Source organism: Caloenas nicobarica, chromosome 1 (genome assembly GCF_036013445.1).
Source record: "Caloenas nicobarica isolate bCalNic1 chromosome 1, bCalNic1.hap1, whole genome shotgun sequence".
Lineage (NCBI taxonomy): Eukaryota > Metazoa > Chordata > Aves > Columbiformes > Columbidae > Caloenas > Caloenas nicobarica.
In genome coordinates this window covers 65,363,128-65,387,268 of record NC_088245.1, presented here as the reverse complement: position 1 = coordinate 65,387,268, position 24,141 = coordinate 65,363,128, and the positions used below count along the sequence as shown (strand labels likewise).

The 24,141-nt window shown below is 35.7% G+C and overlaps 2 protein-coding genes across 2 annotated transcripts in view; one reads left to right on the top strand and one right to left on the bottom strand.

Moving 5' to 3' along the window:
- The first annotated feature begins 15,707 nt into the window (after positions 1-15,707).
- On the top strand, positions 15,708-16,969 carry PMCH (pro-melanin concentrating hormone). Its single transcript, XM_065626727.1, has 3 exons — positions 15,708-15,956; positions 16,455-16,656; positions 16,920-16,969. Exons 1-3 carry the CDS (start codon positions 15,708-15,710, stop codon positions 16,967-16,969), a joined length of 501 nt encoding a protein of 166 aa, XP_065482799.1.
- Positions 16,970-17,334: 365 nt separating this feature from the next.
- PARPBP (PARP1 binding protein) overlaps positions 17,335-24,141 on the bottom strand; it is a 43,438-nt gene continuing 36,631 nt past the window's right edge. The window contains exons 9-10 of the mRNA XM_065637951.1: positions 18,323-18,473; positions 17,335-17,669 (exon numbers count right to left, since the gene is read on the bottom strand). Of these exons, the coding sequence (XP_065494023.1) occupies positions 17,335-17,669; positions 18,323-18,473 (486 nt within the window). The remainder of the gene's footprint in view (positions 17,670-18,322; positions 18,474-24,141) is intronic.

The following is a 24,141-nucleotide window of genomic DNA, read 5'->3' as shown; positions in this document are numbered from 1 at the left end:
GTCTACAGTATTGAAGGGTCTTCATGATACTACTGTTAAAATACAAAGTAGGAACCAGTACCTTATTCTGTTCCAAACTGTTCAGTTAAAGTTTTACAAGTTCTGTCTTTTAAAGGCTATGTACTTTCCAAGCATTACAGCACTTTTTGTCAAAACAATTTAAGATCAGGTTTTAAACTGGAGGTCTCACTACTATCCTGTATCTGAATGCTAGGAGTTTCTGCGTCCTCCAGCCATCTGCATTTTCCAGTAAAAAAAAATAAATAAAGCTATCCAATGAACATTCCCCCTCCATTAAATGCTTATGATAGTGCCTATGTTTATGAAAAATTAAACATGAAACATTAATCAAAAATTGTTGTAAAATATGATATCATTATAAGCAGTATCACTGTATATCATTATTATTGAATACAAAAGCATCAATGAATACGTAGATTCAATGCTGCTGACACCACTGAATCTGCAAAGTCAATGTTGGAGTTGAACAATGCTCATTTTAATATATGAGGCCTCCCAGCAGCAGAGGTTTATAGCAGCAGCCTTTCCTATTACTGTGCAGTCTGGTGAGCCTGTGCTATAAAGGCTGATACTATTCCTTCTTTTTCATGCTCCATGTGGCTACAAACACAAGAAATCTCCAGGAAAAAATCACTAACCACGACAGCGTTGTGAACACTGGGTAGAATAAGAGTTCATGCAGTTTGAAGTAGAAACAACTGAAAGGTTAAAATTGGCATGGAGGATCCCCCCTCCCTGGTTTCCACAATAAGTGAATAATAAATACATTCATATGTAATAACTCCCACTAAACAAAACTCTAGATGTCACTTTATCAATATTAAAGGTCCCAAATCTTCTGCTGCTAAAACATGTTCACATCTACTTATTCTGAAAATTCCTCGCGTAAATAAAAAACTACTGCTCAGAACTGTTGTGTCAATTTTAGTGTAGGACAGTGAAAGCCTATTATTCTGTCAAAAGAATTTGTTTTATTCATATTTGGCCAAAATATTGTAATTAAGTCAATTAACAGAAACTATCTTTCCATGGGATATATGCTAAATTAATTATTTGCTCCCCATAAATTAAATCACAGTCTCTTCCACTTCTTCAGTTCCAAATTAGTGCTTTCTTCCTTGTTTTCAAATATTCTTCTATGGAAAGCTATATACATAGTTAATTCTGAAGGATCTGTATATATCGGAAAGCACTGGAGCTTACACTTCTTATATCCCCAGTTAAGGCTTCCTAAAAAGCAAACTTAAATTGACAAGTAAGTTGATAAGTCAGTCAGAACTTGAGATAAGCCCAGTCTCCTTAAAGTGTTATCTTGCCTTATAAAGGAACTAAGGGTTAAATAACAACTAACTTTTTTGATCACCTGCTAATATTGCCTATGAGAGCAACAGGCAAGGGAAAAGTGCACTCTGGCACAGCAGCAGTAACGGCACCAAACAGCAATTTTCTGTTCTGTTGACAATGGGAACACACAACAATTTCAACACGCAGACCCAGAAACTTGCCATCGCTGTTCCGAAGTCATATTCGAGGTACATAGTTGAATCGTGTGGGGAAGATCATAATTCTGCTCCCTGTGTTACATCTGTTCGCAGACACAAATTGCTCCTGCCTGTGCTGTGTCCGTACAAGGACACACAGGAATTGTTTCAAAACTCCAAGTCAGTACCTTTTACAAGTACTAAATTCATATTTTGAAAAATGAGATATAAAAAGGCAATTAAAATCTCTGATCATAATATACTAAATCAGATGCAGTACTCTGGGAAAATTATATTTTTTTCCTTCAGGCTGCAATTCTTTATGTCACTAAGCTTCTGGTGACTCACACCACCATATTGCACCAACAATGCTCTCAAAATGCAAATTGCTAATGACTTCTTTTAGCCCGATATAAATCTGGGAAATAAGTGTAATTCAATGCAGCACTTCCGAGAGTACCATAAACATCTTTCCACGTAAGTCTAGAATAATGGCAAACAAAGTTTACTTTCATGCCCAAAGTTATTGTCATACTGAATAGATACAATGTAATATTTGGAAAACAGAGGCATTCTTGCATATGGTACACTACTTCACAAAGCTAACATACCTTTTATGTATTTGAATGGGTATCAACAGAATACAAAGAGTTGAAGTTTTTCCTGTAGTTGGAACACTCAACCACGTTCATTCCCTAGAGCCTAAGAAAGCATGAACTGAGACAGAAGCTTGCCTTTCAGCTGGGAAACTTAAGGGGTCTCTCTTCTTCTAACCACTTAGTTTACTGAAACTGATATGAAGTTACTTATCTGCAAGACCCCTACGTTTCTTCCACAGCCCAAACAAATTTGTTTGAAATTGGCAGAGTTGCAGAAGCTGAAAACACAGTTTTAGAAAATCTGGATACTCAGTGTGACTGCCTAAGTCTCATTTCCTTAAGGAGTCGGGGTAAAAAACATCAGGCATATGTCAGAAATTTCAAAATTCCTTTTTGGGTTAGAGAACATTTAAATTTCTTCTGGAACATGCTTCTTGTTCTCAATCAACCTCAAGTTTGTTGGCCTTTTTTTGTTCATCTCACTATTATATACAATAATCCTAAGGGGAGCATAGGACAAGCTGTTCACAGGAGCTGTGATCAGCTGTACCATTTTCACTCAGGGAAAACTAAAAGATGTTCCATCAAAAACAAATAGTATACAAATTGCCTGACTCCTTCATGGGGTAGAAGGAGAAAAGCATCACAATCATTTTGTGAATTTTGACCCCTATTTGCAGATCAGATAAGGTTAGGTAATAAATTCAGCTTCTATTCAGATACTATGTTAAGCCACAAGTACATTTCTCAGTGAATAATCTACAGGTGAATAAATTACCTAGGTCTGGTGAGGCACATGTAAAATATGCAGTGCAAACGCTCTTTCTTACTATCAGTTTCTGGAGCCAGCCAGATATAAAACTAAGAACTGAGTAAGATGTGTCTGTCAGAGAGAAGTACTTGTTCTCCAGCATTCTATTAAAGAATAGGGGTTTTTTTTCCAAATCAGCATAGAGTTGTAATACAGTTGAATTACACTAATGTAGTGTTCTCATTGGAGGGCAAAATTAAGTGCCAGTGACAATAATTAATACTCCCCGTCATCACACTAAATTTCCCTGATTACACATGAAATCACCAAACTAGAACTGGGAAAGAGATGTTATATTACTGGCAATCCTACTGTAGTATATCACCTGCCCCATTTATGTATCAGCAGTTGACCAATAGACACACGATGATGTTAAAAACCATTTTAATGACCTTGATGGCAACAGAACAGTATAATCATTGTAACACAGAGCCAGTGCTACAAAATGCAAGAGCTGCTCGAGTTAATCACTGGCTATACTGTTGTCATGCTTAAGTTAGAAATGGGGTTAAGTGCTTTGTTGATATCAATCCATTTTTTATTCTCTAAACAGGACGAAGCAAATGTGATTATTTACGAAGTCTCAGTTGCTGCAGTTGTTTGTCACCCCTTCCATGAATAGTATTCCTGCTACCAGTAGTCTCTCACTTTCAGAAGCACTTAGCACAAATATACTTCCACAGGATAAATTCTTAACAAATACTATTTTTATGGCTGCATATATATGTATTTCACAGGAAAGGTCACACTTTAACAAGTTTTCTAGTTAAAATGTCATAACTGTATACCTGTGAATGCTTCAGACAGGCCTTATTTTGACTTTCTTATTAAGTGCTTAACTAACACATTTCACTTCTGGAAGTGACAAATGAACCCCATGAATAAATTACACAAAATCTAGTTACATTATTTACCTCATCCCAATCCCAAATCACCACACACATCAGGAAAGTGCCGATTAAAAGGATGAAGGTACAGGATTTAGCTCAAAGTTTGTCTTATTAGCTAACTACAGCTCCAGCTCCTCTTTCCAACTTCTCTATTTATAGCTTAAGCTCCTACAGTTGGATTACTACTCATTGCCTTATTAGTTGTTAGTGTTACAATTAAAAAATATAGCTTCTATTCTCTTCAGTACAAAGATTTTTTTGCTTATATCAAAGATCAAATTCTGGGCTCCAGTCACATGCTCAGATACATGTGCATGAACCTAATCACCTATGCAGTTATTTCTTTTGTTATCAGGACACATTTCTTCAATGGCTGAATATATAGCCAGCCATGCTTAAATGTGATTCTTAGGCAACTACTGTGCAGTTGCAGTTTCTTGCTCTTAGTATCGCCTTTTGGAGAGTTCACAGGAGACTGTAAAGACTGAAGAGAGATGATTTCTCATTAGTTTTATGACTATGAAGCACCATATGAAAAACTGTATATAATATGTTTCATGCTGACCCAAGCTTTATAGAGCAAAACACAGAAAAAAAATTTATTCTGCATAGACTTTCTTTTTGTTTTAGGCGTTACAGTTGATTCTTTACCTACTGATTAAATCTTCTTCCTATTTTGAAAACCTAAATGAACAGAAAGTTCATAATTTACCATAGGTGTCTATATGAACCTCTGATTAAACTGAAACTTACATACTGAAGAAAGAACTGATATCTCACTTATTCCCAAAAGCACAGATCCAGCTCCTGTGAACTACCAGAGTTATCTTCCATTTTCAACTCAATATAGATTCAAAAACTGCATTCCTTTCATAGGTTCTACAGACAGAATATCATTAAACAAGATACAGTTCTATTGATACAGGAGCTAATAAACATGCTTGGGTTTAATTTACAGACTATGCATCTTAGGAAAGAACACACAATTTAAAAACAAGCTGTGTTTTAAGAAACGATTACAGCAAAATGAATGAGGATGATGATTTTTGTGAAGGTGAAGAAAAGAGGAGCGATGATCCTCTTTTCAGTTGCAAAAATGATGCTAGACATGCAGGTGAAAGATACAATCGGTAAATGGAGAGAGTTTCTGACACAAATGAACACAAATATTTAGCAGTAATGAAGGGAACCACTCTTGCTCAAACAAGCAAAACATGTGAGCACCCTTCTCCAAACAGGACACGGCATATGATCAGCCTGAAAGACAAAAGGTCCGTTTAGTTCACAGCACTCCCTTTTGCCACCAGCAGGACCTACGAACATCTCTAAATCAAGGACCAGTCTTAAATTCTGTTGACTTGATGCTTTCCATCTTCACCATCTGGCAGTAGTGATCTTTTAGACTTTCCCTTTGGAAGCATCCAAGGACATATGTTCTTCTGCCCAGAGTAGTGACCAAATCCCTTTTCTCTTGGAAACAAGAGTGCTCACAGTTAGAATTAATATTGACATACATAGCTGACTTTCTTATTCTTCTTTTATAAAGGCAGACAGCTGTCCCTGAGATCTGGTATTGCTAGACACTTAAAGGCGATGTAATATTGCAAAATTTGTTATTATTGATCTTTGACTGCACTACCTGCCTTTTGTCACCCTTTGCCAAGACTAAAATGCCTAGCAATTATGGATTCCAACAAGCTGGTAACTAATACTGGTAACTGCTGTTGTTAGTATTATAAATAACTTGACGGAGAAATATTTACATTTCTCCCTTTGAATTTTTCCCCATATACTCCAGCTCTAGGCTGAGTTCTACTCAGTCATATGTCAGCAACACTTTAATTTAAGCTTGTGACATTTTAACATGTAAGATCATGTATTTCATGGTCTGGTTGAGCTGGAAATGTCAAGTCAATGCAAAGATCTCAATGAGACCCATTTCCCAGTCCCAGAATACTCAAAGGTAACAGACTTTACTATGTTTCTGTCTATGTATACATTTATACAGATATTTTTACTTTAATGAATAGCTATTGCTGGTCAATACCAGAAGTGTTTTGCATTTATATTCATTCTGTTCTACCTATGAGCTCGTTTGGACTAATAGTAACTAAATATTCTGGCTGGATTTGAACAAGGAATATCAGAAAGTTCCATTCAGACTTTTTAATTCTAAAAACAATTGTTCTATAGCAGATTATATATACAGAATGTATTCAATGACACTTTATAATATATATGTTGTGGATTTCATATATGTGAGAGCATAAGACCTCAACCTCCCACAAATTTCTGTGTGACAAAGACCCACTATGTTTTGAAACTATTGTAATCCTAGGCACATACACACAGGTAACAAAACACTGCATTTTCATTTGCAGGCTTAGTTCAACATATATCATACTTTTCAAAAAAATCCCAATGGAATACATCATTAACATAAATTTCTTACCTTTATATTTAAAACTATAATTAACAATTATTTCTGATATAAAAACAACGTGCTTTCTATTTGACCATATTTTCTCTATTCTAGCTTATCATCTGATGACCAAATTCTGCTGTTTCCTACAACATGTATATGTCTAAGTCCAATTATAAATTAAACTTCAGTGATCTCTTTTGTTGATAAAATGCTTACTGATTTAACAAGCTTCATCTCTAAACTATGTTACAAGAAGTAACAATTTAGTGTTTAAAATGGGAAGAAAATATTACATAAGCTTCACTTGATAATAAAGATCAATATTTCATTAAGCACCTCAGCTGTCACAAAAATATGTCAAGTTAATGGCAATACCTAGCAAAATGTAGAGCTTGTCTATTTCTAATGAAAAAGCACTTAAAGGACTGCAATTAACTACGTCATCGGAAGCATGATTTTGCACGATCATCATGTGGGAAATATTACAGCGACAATCTTATTCAATATAATCAATGTCATGTAACCGTTTAGCTTTTGCACCCATTTTAGTATGCTGATGATAAACGATTTCCTTACCATTCTAGAAATGTTTGCCTGTTTATGAAAGCAAATTCCACAACAGGAAAAAGTACAGATGATTGCAATTGACACATTTTTTTTTAACATCAAAACACTGTTGGCTTTTAAGATTATCTATGACTTCATCTACAAAAATATTCAAGAGATTATTTAATTAGAAATGATGGTGTAAGGAGAGTACTAAATAAGGACCCATACATAAGTGCTCTTAAGCACCAGTTTACTATAAAAATATCACAATAATGGTAAGATACATTATTTTTCTGTCTCAACTTACATATCTGAGGAGAAGACAAATGAACCGGCTTGGCATCTACCCTGGACATCTTCATGTCTTGCCACACAGTTCTTCACATATTACTCCATGACTTAGATAACATATACATTCAGTTTAGAGCAAATATTATATATTATACTGTATGGGAACGTAGCGGAAGATTTGGCGAGGAGGTTAGTTAAATGTAAATACGCTCAAAGTGACTTGCACCTGTCTGTAGAAAAAGCACATACATCACACTAATTGTTTTACTGGCCTTGTGTGCTTGATGAGTAGAACCTCTGTGTTAGATAACACAGGCCTGTGAGAAACTCTAGGCACCTTATCACTATGTCTGAGGTTCCTGCTTTGTTGTGAGAAAGAGCGGGATGCTGCGCCTGCCTGAAGCCTTGAAATCCAGGCGAGCTCAGCAGGCCCAGCGATCTTCCAGCAGGGCTGAACTTACCAGCGCCTGCGTCCCCGCTTGTGTCACCTCTGCCCGGGAGCTCAGGTGCGACTTCGGAGATTCCCCAGTAGAGAGGTAACTAAAATAAAACTTGCTCTTTGCAATGCATTCGTGGCCTCTGGCTCTTCTTGTGATGTGCCTGCGTATGTGTACACATATACCTAAATCAGAAAGTCAGATTCTGAAGTCAAGTAGGTCATATTCTTTGTACAGAACTGTCAAGAGGCGTGGAACTATATCGTATGAGTTGACCTCTCTGTATTGCCTCCAACATCTGTTTCTATTCATGCTTAAAAACCCTATGGAATGTAATAAACACACGCTTGTTGCCCATTTATTAAATATGAAGAGAAAAATGACTCTCCACTACGTTCCACCAATGACTATACAGCTTTCCATCATTTGCCACCAATAAATATGTCACCATATTCAAAAGTCTTGTATTACATTTTCTGGGATGTTCTATGTTTTTATTAAGCATATTGATGTCAAATAAGTTAATGTAATTACCTTTTAGAATTAAAAGTCATCATGAACTTGTATGAAGTAGAAGTCACAAATACCGAGAAGAGTCGTTAGTGATTGAAATTGTTGTTGCAAAAAGCAGTGATATTGCAGAACAGATATTTTTGACTTGCAAGACAGAAAAAACAAGTTCATCACTTCAGGTTAAAAACACTTAAATGTTAAAAATAGACACATTTATTAAGTAAATGAATAAGAATAACTTTCATTACAAAATATCAGAAAGAAAATCAGTTCACTCTGATCACTTACAGATCATGTTGTTATTAAGCTTGTCCCTACCCATTTTTACATCCTGAAGAAAGCATTTTTGTTGAATATTCCAGATTATTTGGTAAATGAACTAATAAATCAGGTAGATAATGCACATTAAATATACATCTACTGAAGCAGGAGATATAAATTAAAATAAAGTAATGGCATACTAATGTTTAGGAATACGTAAATTTAGCAAACATGAGATTCCACTGAGATATAAAAAAGAATGCAAATTATAAAACACAGAGTTGTTGAGGTTAGAAAAGACCTCATGCGATCTTCTAGTCCAACTCAATGCCCAAAGCAGGGACATCCCACTTATGTATGTCCAGTTTGTTTAATTACCCCCTAATCTGATCCTCCTCTACTGACGGAATCTCCTTATTACTCCAGTGGCTCCCTCTGGACTCAGGGATGTGGGATTCTTGAATACAAATCCTACCAGTAGAGACAAAGGCAAAATCAGCACTGAGTACCCCAGCCTTTCATGTCCTTTGGGGCCCAGTCTCCCGTCCCACTCAGCAGCAGGGTCACATTTTCCAAATTCTTCCTTTTTCTGCTGGTAGAGTAGTAGAACTCATTTTTGCCCTTCGCACCCCTCACCAGATTTAATTCCATCTGATCTTTGGTTTTTCTAAGGTAGTCCCACACACCCAGCGAGTGTGTGTCTATAGTCTCACAGGTTACTTGTCCCTACTTCCACAACCCTTGTGAATGTGTTTGAGTTTTGTCAGGAGCTTCTTGTTGATCAACACAGGCCTCCTGTCAACCTCGCCTTGAGTTTCAGATGGACGAATCTTGAGTTTAGAGGAGGTGACCCTGCAATCCTGGACCCTTCATCCCACAGGTTTGGCCCAAGTAGAACCCTAAACAGAGCAAAGTTTGTTCTTCTGAAATTCAAATCTGTGATGCTATTTGCCCTATTCTCTTCTCTCAGGATCCTGAACTCCATCATTTCATAGTCACTGCAGCCACAGCCTGGCCACTCTTCATATCCATTTACCAATTATTGATACCAGGTCCAGAGTGCTTCTCTCCCCTCATCAGCTTTTCAGTCAGCCTGCATCAAGAAGTCATCATCGGTGGATTCCAGATGTCTCCTGGACTGTTTGTGACCTGCTGTGTTGCCCTTCTAGCAGGCAGGAATTTATAGATTTTTTTTTTTAATGATAAAATCCAATCTTAAAACCTGATCATTTCTTGCCAGGAATTACCTAGCATGTTCATTTAAAATTAATTATTGTAATTATAGATGGCATCTCTGAATCAACAGATAGGCAACCAATTACAGCTAATAACCAAAATTTCATTAAACAGCAATTTTTAAGCATGAAATCTGTGAAATAATTAGTAGCTCCAGTTTCAAAAAAAAAAAATTGAATTAGGCTTGGGTAAGCAATGGGTAAATGTGACCTCTGTCTTCCATTTTGTTCAAGAAAAACATATGTCAAAAACATAGATGAGATTTAAAGATCCCAACATAATAATAAAGACTGTGCTGGAGATTTTGATAATTTTCTAAAGGTTGGTTTGTTTGTTTTTCTTTCAATAGGCCCATTATTTTGAATGGCAAGCTGGTGTGAACTGTGATAGTGTAAACAAAGAGTTCAGTAGATGGTGAGGAACAAAATCAATCTCTGAATTCAGATCCTAAGTAGAACAACACTGGCAAATCACTATATAGCCAAAAAGAATCACTACCCATGCAAAGTAGCAACGACTCATCCAGCTGAAGCTGTAAACTATATTGGTTCTATTCTTTGTGTATATGTACCACTTCCATTTAAAAAAAAAAAAAAAAAAAAAAAAGAAGATCTCTTATATAAATATCATGTGTACTCAGCTGCCTCATACGTGTATAGCATAAAGGGCAAGGAACCCTTGCTCCTTTAAAAGTCACATACAAATCTATGTCCATAGCAGCCAGGGTCAGCAGAAATGAAAACAGAATATGTTATAGGACGCATGCTGAAAACATCACAGAGAATCAGACATACTGTCAGCAAGTAATTATTCTTTGAATGTGAAACAATTTGGATGTAACTATGAATGGCAGAGAACATCCCCCAAAATGGTGAGACAGAGCAATTTCAGCTGCAAACACCACTTTCATCCAAAACTTGGCATCTAAATGAATGACCAAGTAGAAGTCCAAGTTTGGCAAAAATCATTGCAGCAGTACATTTCACAAAGAAGATAGCTGATGTTTCTTGCCTTTGGGCAAAATTACACTTAATATTCAAAATATGAGGGATGCCAAACAAGTGCTAAACGCAGGAATATGCTAAGCTGTTTTAATTTTTTACTGGGAATTTAACTGAGTCTAACAAAATATAACTCTGGCTAAGGCAAATCTTTCATGATTTGATATCAATGCAAATAATTCTTGATATTTCACTGACAACACCACTATCTTCCATGAAAGACATCCCTGATTAAAACAGCATTAGCTCATAACTAGAATGAGATACTTTAAAAGCAGGTGGTTTTTTTCCTTCTAACTAACTAAATTTATTTGTAATTTATCTTATGGCATTGATCTTTGTAGACATTGGTGCTCAACTGCTGCCACAGTTAACCACCCTGGCGCCTGTGTTTATAGACTTGTTCAAAGATCACTGAAAGCACTGGATAACAACAATCCACCCATCTGGATTGTCAAAACTAAAGCAGCAGACATCTGCCAGAGTAATTTGGCTGACTCCAACAGGTCCTCATCTATGAGATCTACGAGGCATGCTGTCATGAAGGTACATAATATATCCAGAACTTTATGTGTTCCACTTAAATTTGAGAAGAAACTTCTTCACAGTGAGGGTGACAGAGCACTGGAACAGGCTGCCCAGGGGGGTTGTGGAGTCTCCTTCTCTGGAGATATTCAAAACCCGCCTGGACGCCTTCCTGTGTAACCTCATCTAGGTGCTCCTGCTCTGGCAGGGGGATTGGACTAGATGATCTTCTGAGGTCCCTTCCAATCCCTAATATTCTGTGATTTCTTCTGGACAGCTTTCATTGGGATCTTCAGTGTGACTGACATTCTGTACAGCAAGTCTTGAAAACTTTCATAAGTATCTGGCTATACTTTTGAGAATGAGTGGTAGCACAGTCTCATCTGCAGACAAAGGTAATACAGAGTAGAAACTGTATGATTAATGGCCTGCAACTCCTCCTCCTTAGAGTCTGTGAGACAGATGTTTCAAACATATAAAAGTTCACATGCTTGTGATGAAAAAGACCCAACTATAATTCATATAACAGGAGCAGGTACAATTCAGCTAGTTTCCTGGCATACATAATAGTAAAGAAAAAGCATTGCAAGGTTACAATAGTCACTAAATCATAATATCACCCCTAAATCTTGGATAACAAATCACAAGCATTGCAATAATATTCTACTGCTGCAATTAACAGATCAAATATTGTAAGGTTCTGTACACCACAGTGCTTATACCATATGAATGGCAGGAGGAAACAGTAGAATAGTCAGTATCAAGGACTGGTATGGCAAACAAAAGACAGAATATGAGGTGGGTCCTTTGTAGGTTTTAAGTTTTACTTCACAATAACAGAATGAAAAGATACCCGATTCCTCCGGCTAGGTCCCAGGAGGAGAAACCCAGACCTACACCTCAGGTATATGGCTCATCTTATCACATAAAAAGTATGCTAGAGCATTTCTGTGTTCTTTTTAGGCATCGCAGCTTCTTGTAAGCACCTCTGACCTTTGTTTTCATTTCAAGAATTACTTACAAAATAGCATATCTCAAGAATGTACCTCACATCGAAAGCAGTGTGAAAATACTTTGTGGACTCATAATGCAGTGTTACTTACTGCTTCACAAGAAACAAGATACCTAAAATCTGAGGCTTATACTCTGTCATAAGAATAAAACTTTGGTAGAAACAACTCAGATAAAAATGCAATTCTTTTAAAAAGTGAACGAAATGTTAAAAATTAAAAAAAAGGAAAAAACCACACTAAAAATTTAACATTATTGATTAAAAAAAAAATCAGGTAATAAACAACCCAGTGTTTGGATTTTTACAAAGTGCTGATTTATTGTACACCTGGTCTGTGAAAAGGAGTATGTCAACTCTCATCATGCAAACACACCCAGAGGATTCAGCTCACTAAGGAAATCTGTACTGATGTGTAGAACAAAAATAAATCATCAGTAGGATTTATGGATGCGACCTGTGACAATATTGGTAATAACATTCCTTGACCTTACCCAGACTCCTTTCACATAAAGTTACAAATAGAATAACTGCTGCTTCTCTCAAATGCAAACCATCATCAGTATTACAACCATTGTGTATCAACAATAGTATTCACTGTCCTGTAGAGTACTTGATTCACTAAGGGTTAGTGGAATATTTCTGTGCCCTTTTAGGATTTACTAAAATGATTTGTTAAGGTTGCTTAAATAGTCTCTTGCATTGTGAAGCTTTTCAATTTTGATAACAGTAAAAAAAAGTTTGACTTTTAGGTAAGGTACGGCTGTTTCATTTACTGTTCAGTCAATACTAGGCATTAGGCTCAAACACTTGTACGCGGCAATTACAGTAGTTACAACACCAAATAAAGTTATTACAGTTGTTTCATAACTCATGCCTAGAATTCAAAATGAGTGTGAGAAAAATTCCAGGAACATTATCACCTAGATTTTGTTTACTCACATATACCACATCAGATTTCAGGTGTTAGGAGTTCGTATTTCATTGTAACAAGACACAACATAGAAGCAAAAATGCTTCTCAAAATAGTTATTGCTCTGTAAGAAGGACTAGGTTATTAATTACTATAAAAATAAAAAGCCAACTTGATAAACAATAATGAAATGTAGAAGCTGGTATATTAAAACATTTTACATTTTTACTACAATTAAAAATTTCAAGATGAAAAGGAAAAAAATGTAAACATTAGAGTGGCAGGATTCTCAAAGGCATTATGAACAGATTTACACAGTGCACTGCAAATCTGCAGGTGTACAAATGTTGTCTATTGCTCTGCACAGGCAGAAAATTCACTGAATTTAGAGACATACGCTATTGATTCCTTAACAGTCTAATTAGGAGGTTGTTCTAATTATCACTAGAATGACCTCAGATCTTAACAATCCTTAAAAATTAACAGCCAGCTCAAGAAACACTAGAGGATACTGGGAGAGTACCATAAGTTTGCCCTGAACTTACATTCTTCTGTAGACATCAGCTTATAGACACAGTAGAAAACTAAAGAAACACTGTAGATGGAATTTCCAATTGATCCAGGTCAGTTCTTATTTTAACTGTGCTTTTTACTAAATGAAAGAGAACATTTGAAAGCAAGCCATGTGTGATATAGGCTGCATACCTGTGGGTACTATAGCTTCAGAGAAACAGAAACTCTTGCCACATACACAATTATTGGGTGGATAGCTTGTTCCCCAACTCTTAATGCATATACCAACATATAAAGAGAAAACTCAAAAACACTCCTCCTGTTCTACCTAGGCTGAGCTAAATGAAGAGTACCATTACAGATCATACATGACTTTTGCTTTATTAATTAAACAAAACTGTTCAAATACTGAATGCGAGGGAAGAAAACAAATTAGTAAATAGAGGTTGGATGAGAAGTGCAAAACCATATACAATTGACTTTCAAGTTCGTCTTCTCTGTAGCCAGGCAACCGAAATCCAAGTAAAGAAACCACTTCAATTGCCCAGAGGCAAGTACAAGCTCCACAGCAAGGAAATGTAAAGAACGAGAAGCAATAATTCTATTTGTCAGAGATGGTCTACAAGGAAAGCATTAAATGCACTTTCCTCATTTGGGGAAAAGTTGGTATACCCAAAATGTCTTTTAATCGAGATCTGCTTAGTCCAGCAAGAGATACTTTCCCATGAAACTTCTTATCAAGAAGTTACTTTGGCAAGGCAGTTTGCTTTTCTGTGAAGTTTAGCAGTGAGCAGTGATTAAAAAACCTGCAGTTCCAACAGTGCTGGTCAGCTCTTCTACATAACATCCTCAGTCCATGGATTAGTGTTGTATCACTGCCTGTTCCAGCAGGAATTGTTACTACTCTTCCTGTACTTCCCCAAGACTATGCGACATCTCTCAGCAGCACTCATATTCCTTCCTTTGACTTCTTGTAACAGGTTTAAAGACAAAATGTATACTTGCCACCCACGACTATGATGTATTGTAGACTTGTCTAGACTATTAAATAGGAATCTTACTTTCTCCTTCATACCACACCAGTAAAAGAAAAAAAATAAACCACTGCACAAAATCACTTTTGCTACTAAAAATCTACACTTTGTTCCTAGTGTATGACAGTACAGAGAAAAAGCAGAAAAAGCAAAATGCAGAGTGAGGGAGGAAAACAAGGGGAAACCGGTGCTCTTTCTGCTTAGTCAGGTTCTTGGTCAACTCCCTAGTGGTTTGTCTTGACTAGGAGGATGTTTGCCTCCCTGCACCAGCCTAAAGGTTAAAACAAACACGAAATTAAGAGATGGGAACTATGTAAGAGGTACACAGCCACTGAATGAGTGGCTCAAATCACTGACATTAAGAGATTAGCTAAATTTCAGCTGGCCCCATTTGCTTTCCAGATAAGGTTAAAAAAATGTTATGCAGAAATTCCTACGTTTTCTTCCACAGAGTAATAGGTAGAATTCAAAATAAATGAAAAACTGACTTAATTTTCTTTCTACATTCTTAGCAAGCATATCTGACTATATTATATTTGTAGCTAGGAAAAGTCCATTTTCACAGAGAAAATGCAGACAAATATAATTACTTGGGTAATATAATAATAAAGATTTCTAGATATGAGTTCTGAATAATGTAACCTGCTATAACAGACATCAAAATACAAATTAATGATTTCAGCTGTAAAACAGTAGTAGTCTAAGCTATTGTTAAATTTCACGCTTTTCAACTCTTTTGTGAATCAGTTTTTATCAAAAACAATGATAGATCACACCTTTACAGCAATCCTACTTGCTTAGATAGATTAGTTCCTTTTCTTCAAATTGCCTTAATGGGAGGTAAGGCTTTATAAACACCACAAATGTACATAACTTCTTCTGGGAACTTTGTTACACTGATCCATCAAAAGGAACTAATCTGTGCTGTTCTAAAAGCATACAAAGAAACAAATTATCCATGCTAAAGAAATGTTTAAGTAGTTCTAAACAACAGATGGGATTAGAAGGATTATAGAAAAGATTACTCCTTAATATGAGTCATTTTAAAAGACTGAACTCAGCCATTGAAGTGGTTTCTATTCAATCTGTAAAATATATAAAGTGGGCACAGAAGGAGAACATACTCATTTACAACTGGAAAAGCTTTCTTAACATTTGAAAACTGTTTAACTTCCATGCACACATTAAGTAACTAAGAATGTGTGTCTCATCATATATGTTAATTCTCTCTCTCTCTCTTTTTTCTCAAGGTTTTCTACTCTCAGTTTCAAAATCTCTGCAAAAGATCGAAGATGAAGATATGTTACTAACCACATTAAATCTAGGAAAATCTCTTCAAAATAAAGATAGAACTGCGAACAGAGTTGCTATACCTTTGCTGAAGCATTATCTGACTGAAGATAGCAGTGTTTTGAATGAAGAGGATGACAGAAACATGAAGTTTTTGGTGAGTTTTCAATTTTACGTTTTGGCTTGCCTGTAAAATGGACATTTTCTTTATAATCCCTTAGAAAACAGTACATTAATTTAAAATAATAACCTGGTGAATATACAAAAATATCAGTTTAGCATACTATAGTTAAGAACAAATTTTCAGTTGTAATTATCTAATTCCAAGATTTTAAAATGTGTAACTTGGACAGTTGAATAAAAGAAACCTGATTTTTATAGAACAATATGTAGCCAAAACTTGTTGGGGGGAAAAGCCTATATTTATGTTTGTTTCAGCATGTCCCATATGCAGCAACAGGTTTTTAAGTCCACCAAATACAAGACTCATCATTTTCTCATGTTCTTTACCATAATACCATTTCAGCCATTACTTTCAAAATAGCATCTTGAAAGATAAAATACTTGCACTGCTAAGTATCAAGTATGAAAAGTCAAGTATAAAAAGTGAACATAACTGACTTTAAACTGCTACTCTTGTTTCCCCTTAAAACAGGACACAGGTTCGAGACATGATTTCTTAAATCATGTTATGCCAATCAACTTAGGTAGAAAGCAACTGCCTTATCTTGCACTGAAGGGAGCCATGGCTCTTCCAGCTGACACTGAAATTCAAAATATTGAATCAATACAGGAAAGAGAAACTGCAGATGAAGAAGATTCAGCTAAGTTCCCTATAGGAAGAAGAGATTTTGACAGTAAGTGTATTTTCACTTTTACACAAAAATTATTTAATTCAGGTAAAGAATTGCAGTTTCTATATAGCAATTTAATAAAGATTCATATAAAAACCCCATGTCATGTTTGGGATTTCCTAAGGCTGATGAAATCTTGGATTTCCATTTTACGCCTATTATATTCAGTCCACAGGGGAGGGAGCATTTGTTAAAATAATATTTTCAGAGACCATTAAGTCTTCTAGTTTTCTGGTGATTTAAACTTTCAGATTTTTTTCCTGTAGCTCTCAGGTGTATGCTGGGAAGAGTCTATCGACCTTGTTGGCAAGTCTGAAAACTACTGATCTACATGACCTTCTTTGAAGATTAAACATTTTATTATGAATTTAATGTAATTTGAAGTTCCTGTGTTTAAGTGTGGCTATATATATGCATCCAAAAATACATTGCCATCACACTGCAGAGGGAAACATAATTAATTACCAAAAAAGAACATAGCTGTAATTACTAACATTGTATTGTTATCGAAAAATAAAAGACTTCTGCATAATCCAGACTTGTAAGTATTTGTTTTATTACACACAAGCTACTTCCACTTATTTGAGTATGAAAGGAAGCAATTAATAAATTTCACCCTTTTCTTGCAAAATTTTACAACTTCTGAACCAGTCAATGTACCATGTATGTCAAAATAAAAACTTATAGTTGAAAAAAATCAGTTAATTTTGCCTGACCAGCAATCAATTTATTCTTGCTCGCAGTTTTGCTGCGTTTTCTTTTTTCACTGATTTTGCTGTTCAACTCCTCCTGAGGGTTGTTTGAAGTCCTAGGTCTTTTAGCATTTTTTTTCAAAAATGGTTCATTTTCCTTACCACAGATTACTTTGTCTTTATTCAAATCCATCTGTTCATTCTTGGAGTTCTTGTTTCTTGGCTGACAACTCAGCTTTCTCATTTCTGTAAAACTTCTAGTCTGCTGAACATTTTCAGAAATAGTTCCAAGCACTGGTACATCGAGACATGAATTCATACCTTCTGTCATGTAAGAATATCAAAATTATATGTGAAAAAATAAAAAGTTACCTGGGATTATTCATCTTTTTTTCTATCATAGAACTATCATGTGATTATTTTAAATCAAAACTAGTGCTTTATCAGTAAAAAAATCTTCTGCTGGTCATTGCAGTTACATTTGCTATGTGTTCATAAGTGCACTACCAATTTAAAATGACATTGCTCAAAAACATTTAATAGCAACTTAACTTAGAATTTGACTTATTACTTCAAGATATTGGAAAAGATGCTTAAAGGGCCTATAACTTATATACATGATATGATTTATAGTGGAGTAAATTAATTTTTTCCCTTTGTTAATGGCAAAAATACAAATTTCACTCAGCTTACTTTTCTACAATAAGTAACATTATGTAATGTATGTAAAACGTATTATTTTTTTACCTAAAGATAACATCAATACGTATTTTTCAAACTGGTATTTTCAAAGCATTAGCATGGCAATTTTAATGCAAATACATTTAACTGATCATAGCATACACAGAGCAATGAGACGTCTATTTTTTTCTTGAAAACATATTTACATTTGAGTTTTACTAAAGCCTTGTTTGACATATTTGAATAATTAGAAATATTAGTATCACATTTACTTATTTGAACCTACTACAGCTCACCTGTGAGAGATCCAGCTTTTAAATGTCGCTTTGGTGCAGGATGCATGCAGGTTGGAACTTGGTTACTGCTGAGGAACTGCCGACCATTTCTTTCACTCAAGTCATTTTTATATGTGCATGCGAACTGAGATTTGATTGAAGATTGCTTCATCTGTAGACAGCAATCTGGTATTACCTTGAATTATTTACAAAAGTAAAAGACAACACTTGTAAGACTAGTGAAATAATAAGTTTCCTGATTCTTCAACCTCAGATGTTCTGTCAAAGTCCCCTCTTTTGATAGACTGCAGACTCTATCATTTTGAGTAGCTGTCATAGCTACTACAGTCAATTATTATAATTCTACAAGTCATTATTTTTGAGAGGTCAGCTCATAAATGGCAAGTACAGGATGAAACTCACCACTTAACCAATCTATACAGAGGACTGCATAATAGCAACATTGAAAAGGAATGATAGATAATATAAACTAAGCTTCAATATACCTAAACCTGGAATATAGAACATTATTTCAGATTGATCTTTGGCAAATTTCAGATTTCCCATTTACTCATGAAATAAAGCCATTTTCTCCTTGAATGCCAATGTCTAACTCCACATTTGTCATAGAATCATAGAACGTTCTGAGTTGGAAAGGACTCACAAGGATCATCGAGTCCAACTCCTGTCCCTGCACAGGACAACCCCGCAGTTCACACCATGTGTCTGAGGGCTTGTCCAGTCTCTTCTTGAACACTGTCAGGCTTGGGGCCGTGACACCTCCCTGGGGAGCCTGTTCCAGTGCTCCACCACCCTCTGAGGGAAGAACCTTTTCCTGATGTCCAACCTAAACCTCCCCTGGCACATCTTCCTGACATTCCTCTTGGGTTCTGTCACTGGTCACCAGAGAGAAGAGCTCAGCACCTGCCCCTCCTCCTCCCCTTGTGAGGAAGCTGGAGCCGCCATGAGCTCTCCCCTCAGTCTCCTCTTCTCCAGGCTGGACAAACCCAGTGACTTTAGCCGCTCCTCATCTGGCTTTCCCTTCAAACCCTTCACCAATTTGTTAGCCCTCCTCTGGACACTCTCCAGTAGCTTTATATCCTTTTTATATTGTGGCGCTCAGAACTGCATGCAGGACTCCAGGTGAGGCTATATCCATATAGTACAAGTTGCCAGAAATCTACAGTTTCAGAGAACACTATTGTATCTGTTTCTCCATTGCTCATCCCTGCCTCCTAGTTTTGGAAGCAGGAAACCTAGACTCATAGTATAGGTAAATCAAAACATTTGGTTCCACTACAAAAAATAAAATTTTTCAATATATCTGTATTTAATGGAATCAATGGTTTACACATCAAACTTCCACTGTTTACACTTAAGTTACAGCTTCACATCAGCTTAGACTTTCAGGGTCCAAGCTTAGTACTTTCCAGCCGATTTATCACAGATGCTATAGACTCTGCAAGACAAATGCTGCCCTCACTTCCACTTGAAAGACTACTGGATTACACAAAATATGTTGAAAGATACAGTGCAAGGCAAGTAATTATATTAGGATTTTTAGCTAATAATTCTATTACAACAGCAGAGATGAAATCAAATAAATTTGAGCTGAACAGGTGCTACACAGTACAAATACATCAGGAAAGAGAAAAGCAAGAAAATTCGTCACAAAATAAAGGTTGTGATATACATAGACAGCAGGAAATATTTGTCAAATAAGAGGTTTACAGCACTTTTCTGATTAAGAAGTTTGCATTACGTAAGTCTACTTTTCTTCTTAAAACAAGCATGTTTAAATTTACAGTTCAGGCTTCACCCTTATAGATATGCTTTTCTTCCAACTCAAAAACTCAGTGAGAGAAAGGAAAGGAAGGGAGTGGCGACAGGAAAGAAAGAAAATAAAATCTTCCCAGAAACCTCTTTTCACAGGGGCCTTTAGCCAGAAAATTCAGTCATGATTTATGCCACTTTCATCTGATACTGTTTTCATCTATATAAGCTAACAGACTCTAGCTTCTTATCATTCAGGTGCAACCTAAGTATCTCTTCATGATACTGCAGCTGGCCAGGTGAACACACCTAAAGCCTTTTTGGAAATAAATAAATGGGATATTTTCAGAAACTAAGATCTTCTTTCTGAGTTAATATGTCTGTACATATATAGTTTTATTTTAAACTCAGTATTCTCTTCAAAAGTTAAAGAGACCCAATTTTCCCAACTGTGCATCACTCCCAAACCATAATTTCGCCATGCCAGATAACAGCCTGAGAAAGACAGGCAGATTTACCAGGGACAACTAACCAGCCTGACTCTCAACAATTCTAATATTTTTAAAGTGTTAATCTACTCTGTACTTAAAATATTTACCATAAGGTAAGACTGTACACATAGACATTCACAAGGTTCTGTGTGCTTCAAGTTTATGTCTGAGCTCACCAAGTCATTAAGTGTATGTTGTTAACTTTATACTCTTTTCAGAAAGTGTTTTGGAGGATAGAGAAGTTATACTCAGAATAAGCTTTAAAATTTGGAATAACTAATAATGCCACTCAAATCTAGTTTAAATTTAATCAACAACCTATTGTACTGTTACAAGATTCAGAACATAAGGGGCTTACCCTTTCTTTAAGCTGTTTCTGTAATAGTAATGAAAAACAATTTCCTGTATTTGCTGTTTCTTAAATGCTTCCTTTTAATGCTTTAAAATTCCCTCAATTCTTTATTGTTCAGCAAATGACACACTTTAAAAATTATGCAACAATAACTTGCACAGAGTTCAGTCACATTCATATTGCAAGGGGCAAATAAGCTACAATTCATGCTGACTTCAAGATATAATAAACACAGCATAAGGAACAAACTTGAGTAAGAAAGCCTGATAACTAGCATTCTATACCCAACAATAAATTCAATTAGTTTTTGGGACACCAGGGGTTTTTTTACCACCCTCATCTGACACTTCACTAATTCAGTTTGCAGAGATTGGAATATGTGGAGTCAAAGGACGGAAGATCAAATACTGAAAAACTTGCAGCACAAACCCATCTGTCTGCTTCAACTTCACTGAAGCTTGAAATATGTCTCAGAACTTCACTCTGTATTGCATCACATACCATTTAGTCATTGGAAATAGTATATGAAGCTCTACGAAATATGACTTTTTCCGCTGATGCTTGTACTAATATAGAGGGTATATATAAATCAAGAGAGCAAGACTACATTTGTTGAGGCAAACTTCCCAACTGCTCTAGAAATGTATATTCACTAGTAAAAACAACCGTATTACATAAGTGAGGTAGCAATAGGTAAATTTTAATAGCCTGAAGGCAGAGCAAAAGAGCACAAGTCTAGTGTTGAATTATAAAGCAGAGCTTCACTGAAATGTTTTTAAAGAAAAAAAGGCAACTTAAAACTTGATTGAGGCACACATAATACAGCCTGTCAAGAGTTTGAAACAGCTCTTAGAAATTAGAGTTACTTCACACTAAATTCCCCAAAATCCACTGTTTTGAGGGCACCATCCCAATGTCCCACAGCTCAGGAGAGCAAAAAGACATGAGGAGCTGAATTTGCTAATCAAGTAGTTGCACAAATGGCATACAAATAACTCAAACTTACTATCCCCTCTCCTATTCACAAGCAAGTGGGATGTTGCTGTTATCCCTATACAAAGAAAGAAATTCTACTGCATTTCAGAAAAAGGAGTCTGCTGTTAGTCCCATTCAGCTGGAAGAAAGCATGACAGAATTTAGGACAGTGTTTCGGCACACATAGGTCAATTACTAGTGGTAATAAGTAGATAAAGCAGAACACCCTCCCACCTTGACTTCTATATCTAGAAAAGTTTTTCAGTTGTTCGAGATGTCAATATAAAATATTCACTTTTATATGAAATATCAATGGTGCATGCTCTATTTATTTCTAAAAGTCTAGTTGATAATCTATTCCAGATCTCCTTCCAGCATCTGCATACAGACAGTACTGCCAATATTTAGTCAGTAAGAATGTTGAGATTTGGTTTTTATACACTGGAATGGCATAATAGAATTCGAAAACCTACATCAGTAACAACAAACACATGTTTTTATTTTCTAACCAAACAATTAGAGTACTATTTGGAAGAGGAAAAGAGATAAAAAGAGAAAATGTCTTTTCTCCACCTTTATCCCTGTCCTTTTAAAACAACAACAACAAAATATTAAAAATAAGCTGAAAGAGAAAGTTGAAAAAGGGAAGGGAGTGCAAAGGGAAGAGTAACAAAACAATAAATGGTTAGTATTATTGCCAAACCAAGGCATCATGTTATTCAAACATGAAAAATGTCCTGAATAGTTCAGGTAATAGAAAGCTTTTATTGTACTGAAATGATCGAATTTTTTTAGCATGACATTTTACCAGGCTTTTGTTATCCTAAATTAACCTATTACTGTTTTGAGAACATTTAACCCCAAATCACCTCATTATTGGGTTTAAAAGTACTCAAAACTCATAGCTACAGATCCTAGGAAAGTAGTTTAGGAGTCTTTTTTTTTTTTTCCCCTACAAAAAAAGATATTTTCTATACAAGTGTGGTTTATCAACTGACACTAATAAAGTCTTTCTTCAGATTTTATGCTGAACATAACCTTTTCCTCCCATCTCGATACTCATTTTTAGCATACTCCATACACACCAAAACTACTAGTCAGCTTAGTATTCTCCATAATTATTCTCCACTTACAAACAAATATTTCTTGATTAAATAGATGGGACTACTACCTGAAAAAGATTCTTTTCTCTATTACTATGAATTTTCTGCTCACAATTATCATGGGCATACAGAAAATTCTTGATAACTTCCTGTTGATAGTTTTCCAAGTCACAGTTTATTTGTAATGGAATCACCAACAGGCAAAACAATTCTCTCAAGTAACAGCATTTAGAGAACTAAGCAATGAAAAATAAAAGCAGTGCATGAAGCTAGATATTAAGCCATTTTATATAGGCACGAACAAGTCACATGAGAAAGGCAGACTGGGATTTTTTTACTTCATGGAGCTTTTTCCTTGGAAGGATTTCTATACACAGTAAAATTACAATGAACTTCAAGCATGCCAAGATTTGTTAGATTGCTTAAGCCACAAATTCTTTTTAAAACTAGAGCTACAGTTATGTTCCCAATTGGAAGGGAACAGTACCTCATGCAGGAAAGGTTGTCTACAGTTACATTACGAAAAAACCACGCCAAACTACTGAAAGTCCTTGCAGCTGTTTCAGGGTAAATGTGTTAACAATGCCATAGGATTTCTAAAGCAACATATCAAAAGGCCAAAGCAATCCTAAATCTACAAAAAACAAAAACCAAAAAAAACCCCAAACCAAAACAAAAAAACCCAAACAAACAAACAAAAAACACCAAACACCAACTCCGGAGATCTCTCATATATTGCATGCTCACAGCCTAATACCTTTTGTTCTTTTGTTCTTAAGTCCTAAATTTCTCTAGTTGTACCCAATCCCATTAGTTCATTAGTTCAGGAACAGTATTTTACCTACAATTTGAAATTTGGTGCAGAAGAAGTGTGAAAATCTAATTGTGTAAGATTTTTATTCTCTTAAGTTGCTCTTTAGCCTAAAAGAAGCAGGTGACTCTAAACAGCCCTTCCATTCCCCTCTCTCACCAATAAGAAGGATTTACATAATCCCATTGAAACCAAACAATAGGGTATGTACCTATTTTAGATAAATGGAAGTACAGGTCAAAGAAACAAACATAAGGTTAGACAAACCCTTTTTAGATAAAGTACCTCTCTCCTGTCCAGTTAAACTTTCTACATATTTTTATAAAGCAGAAAGG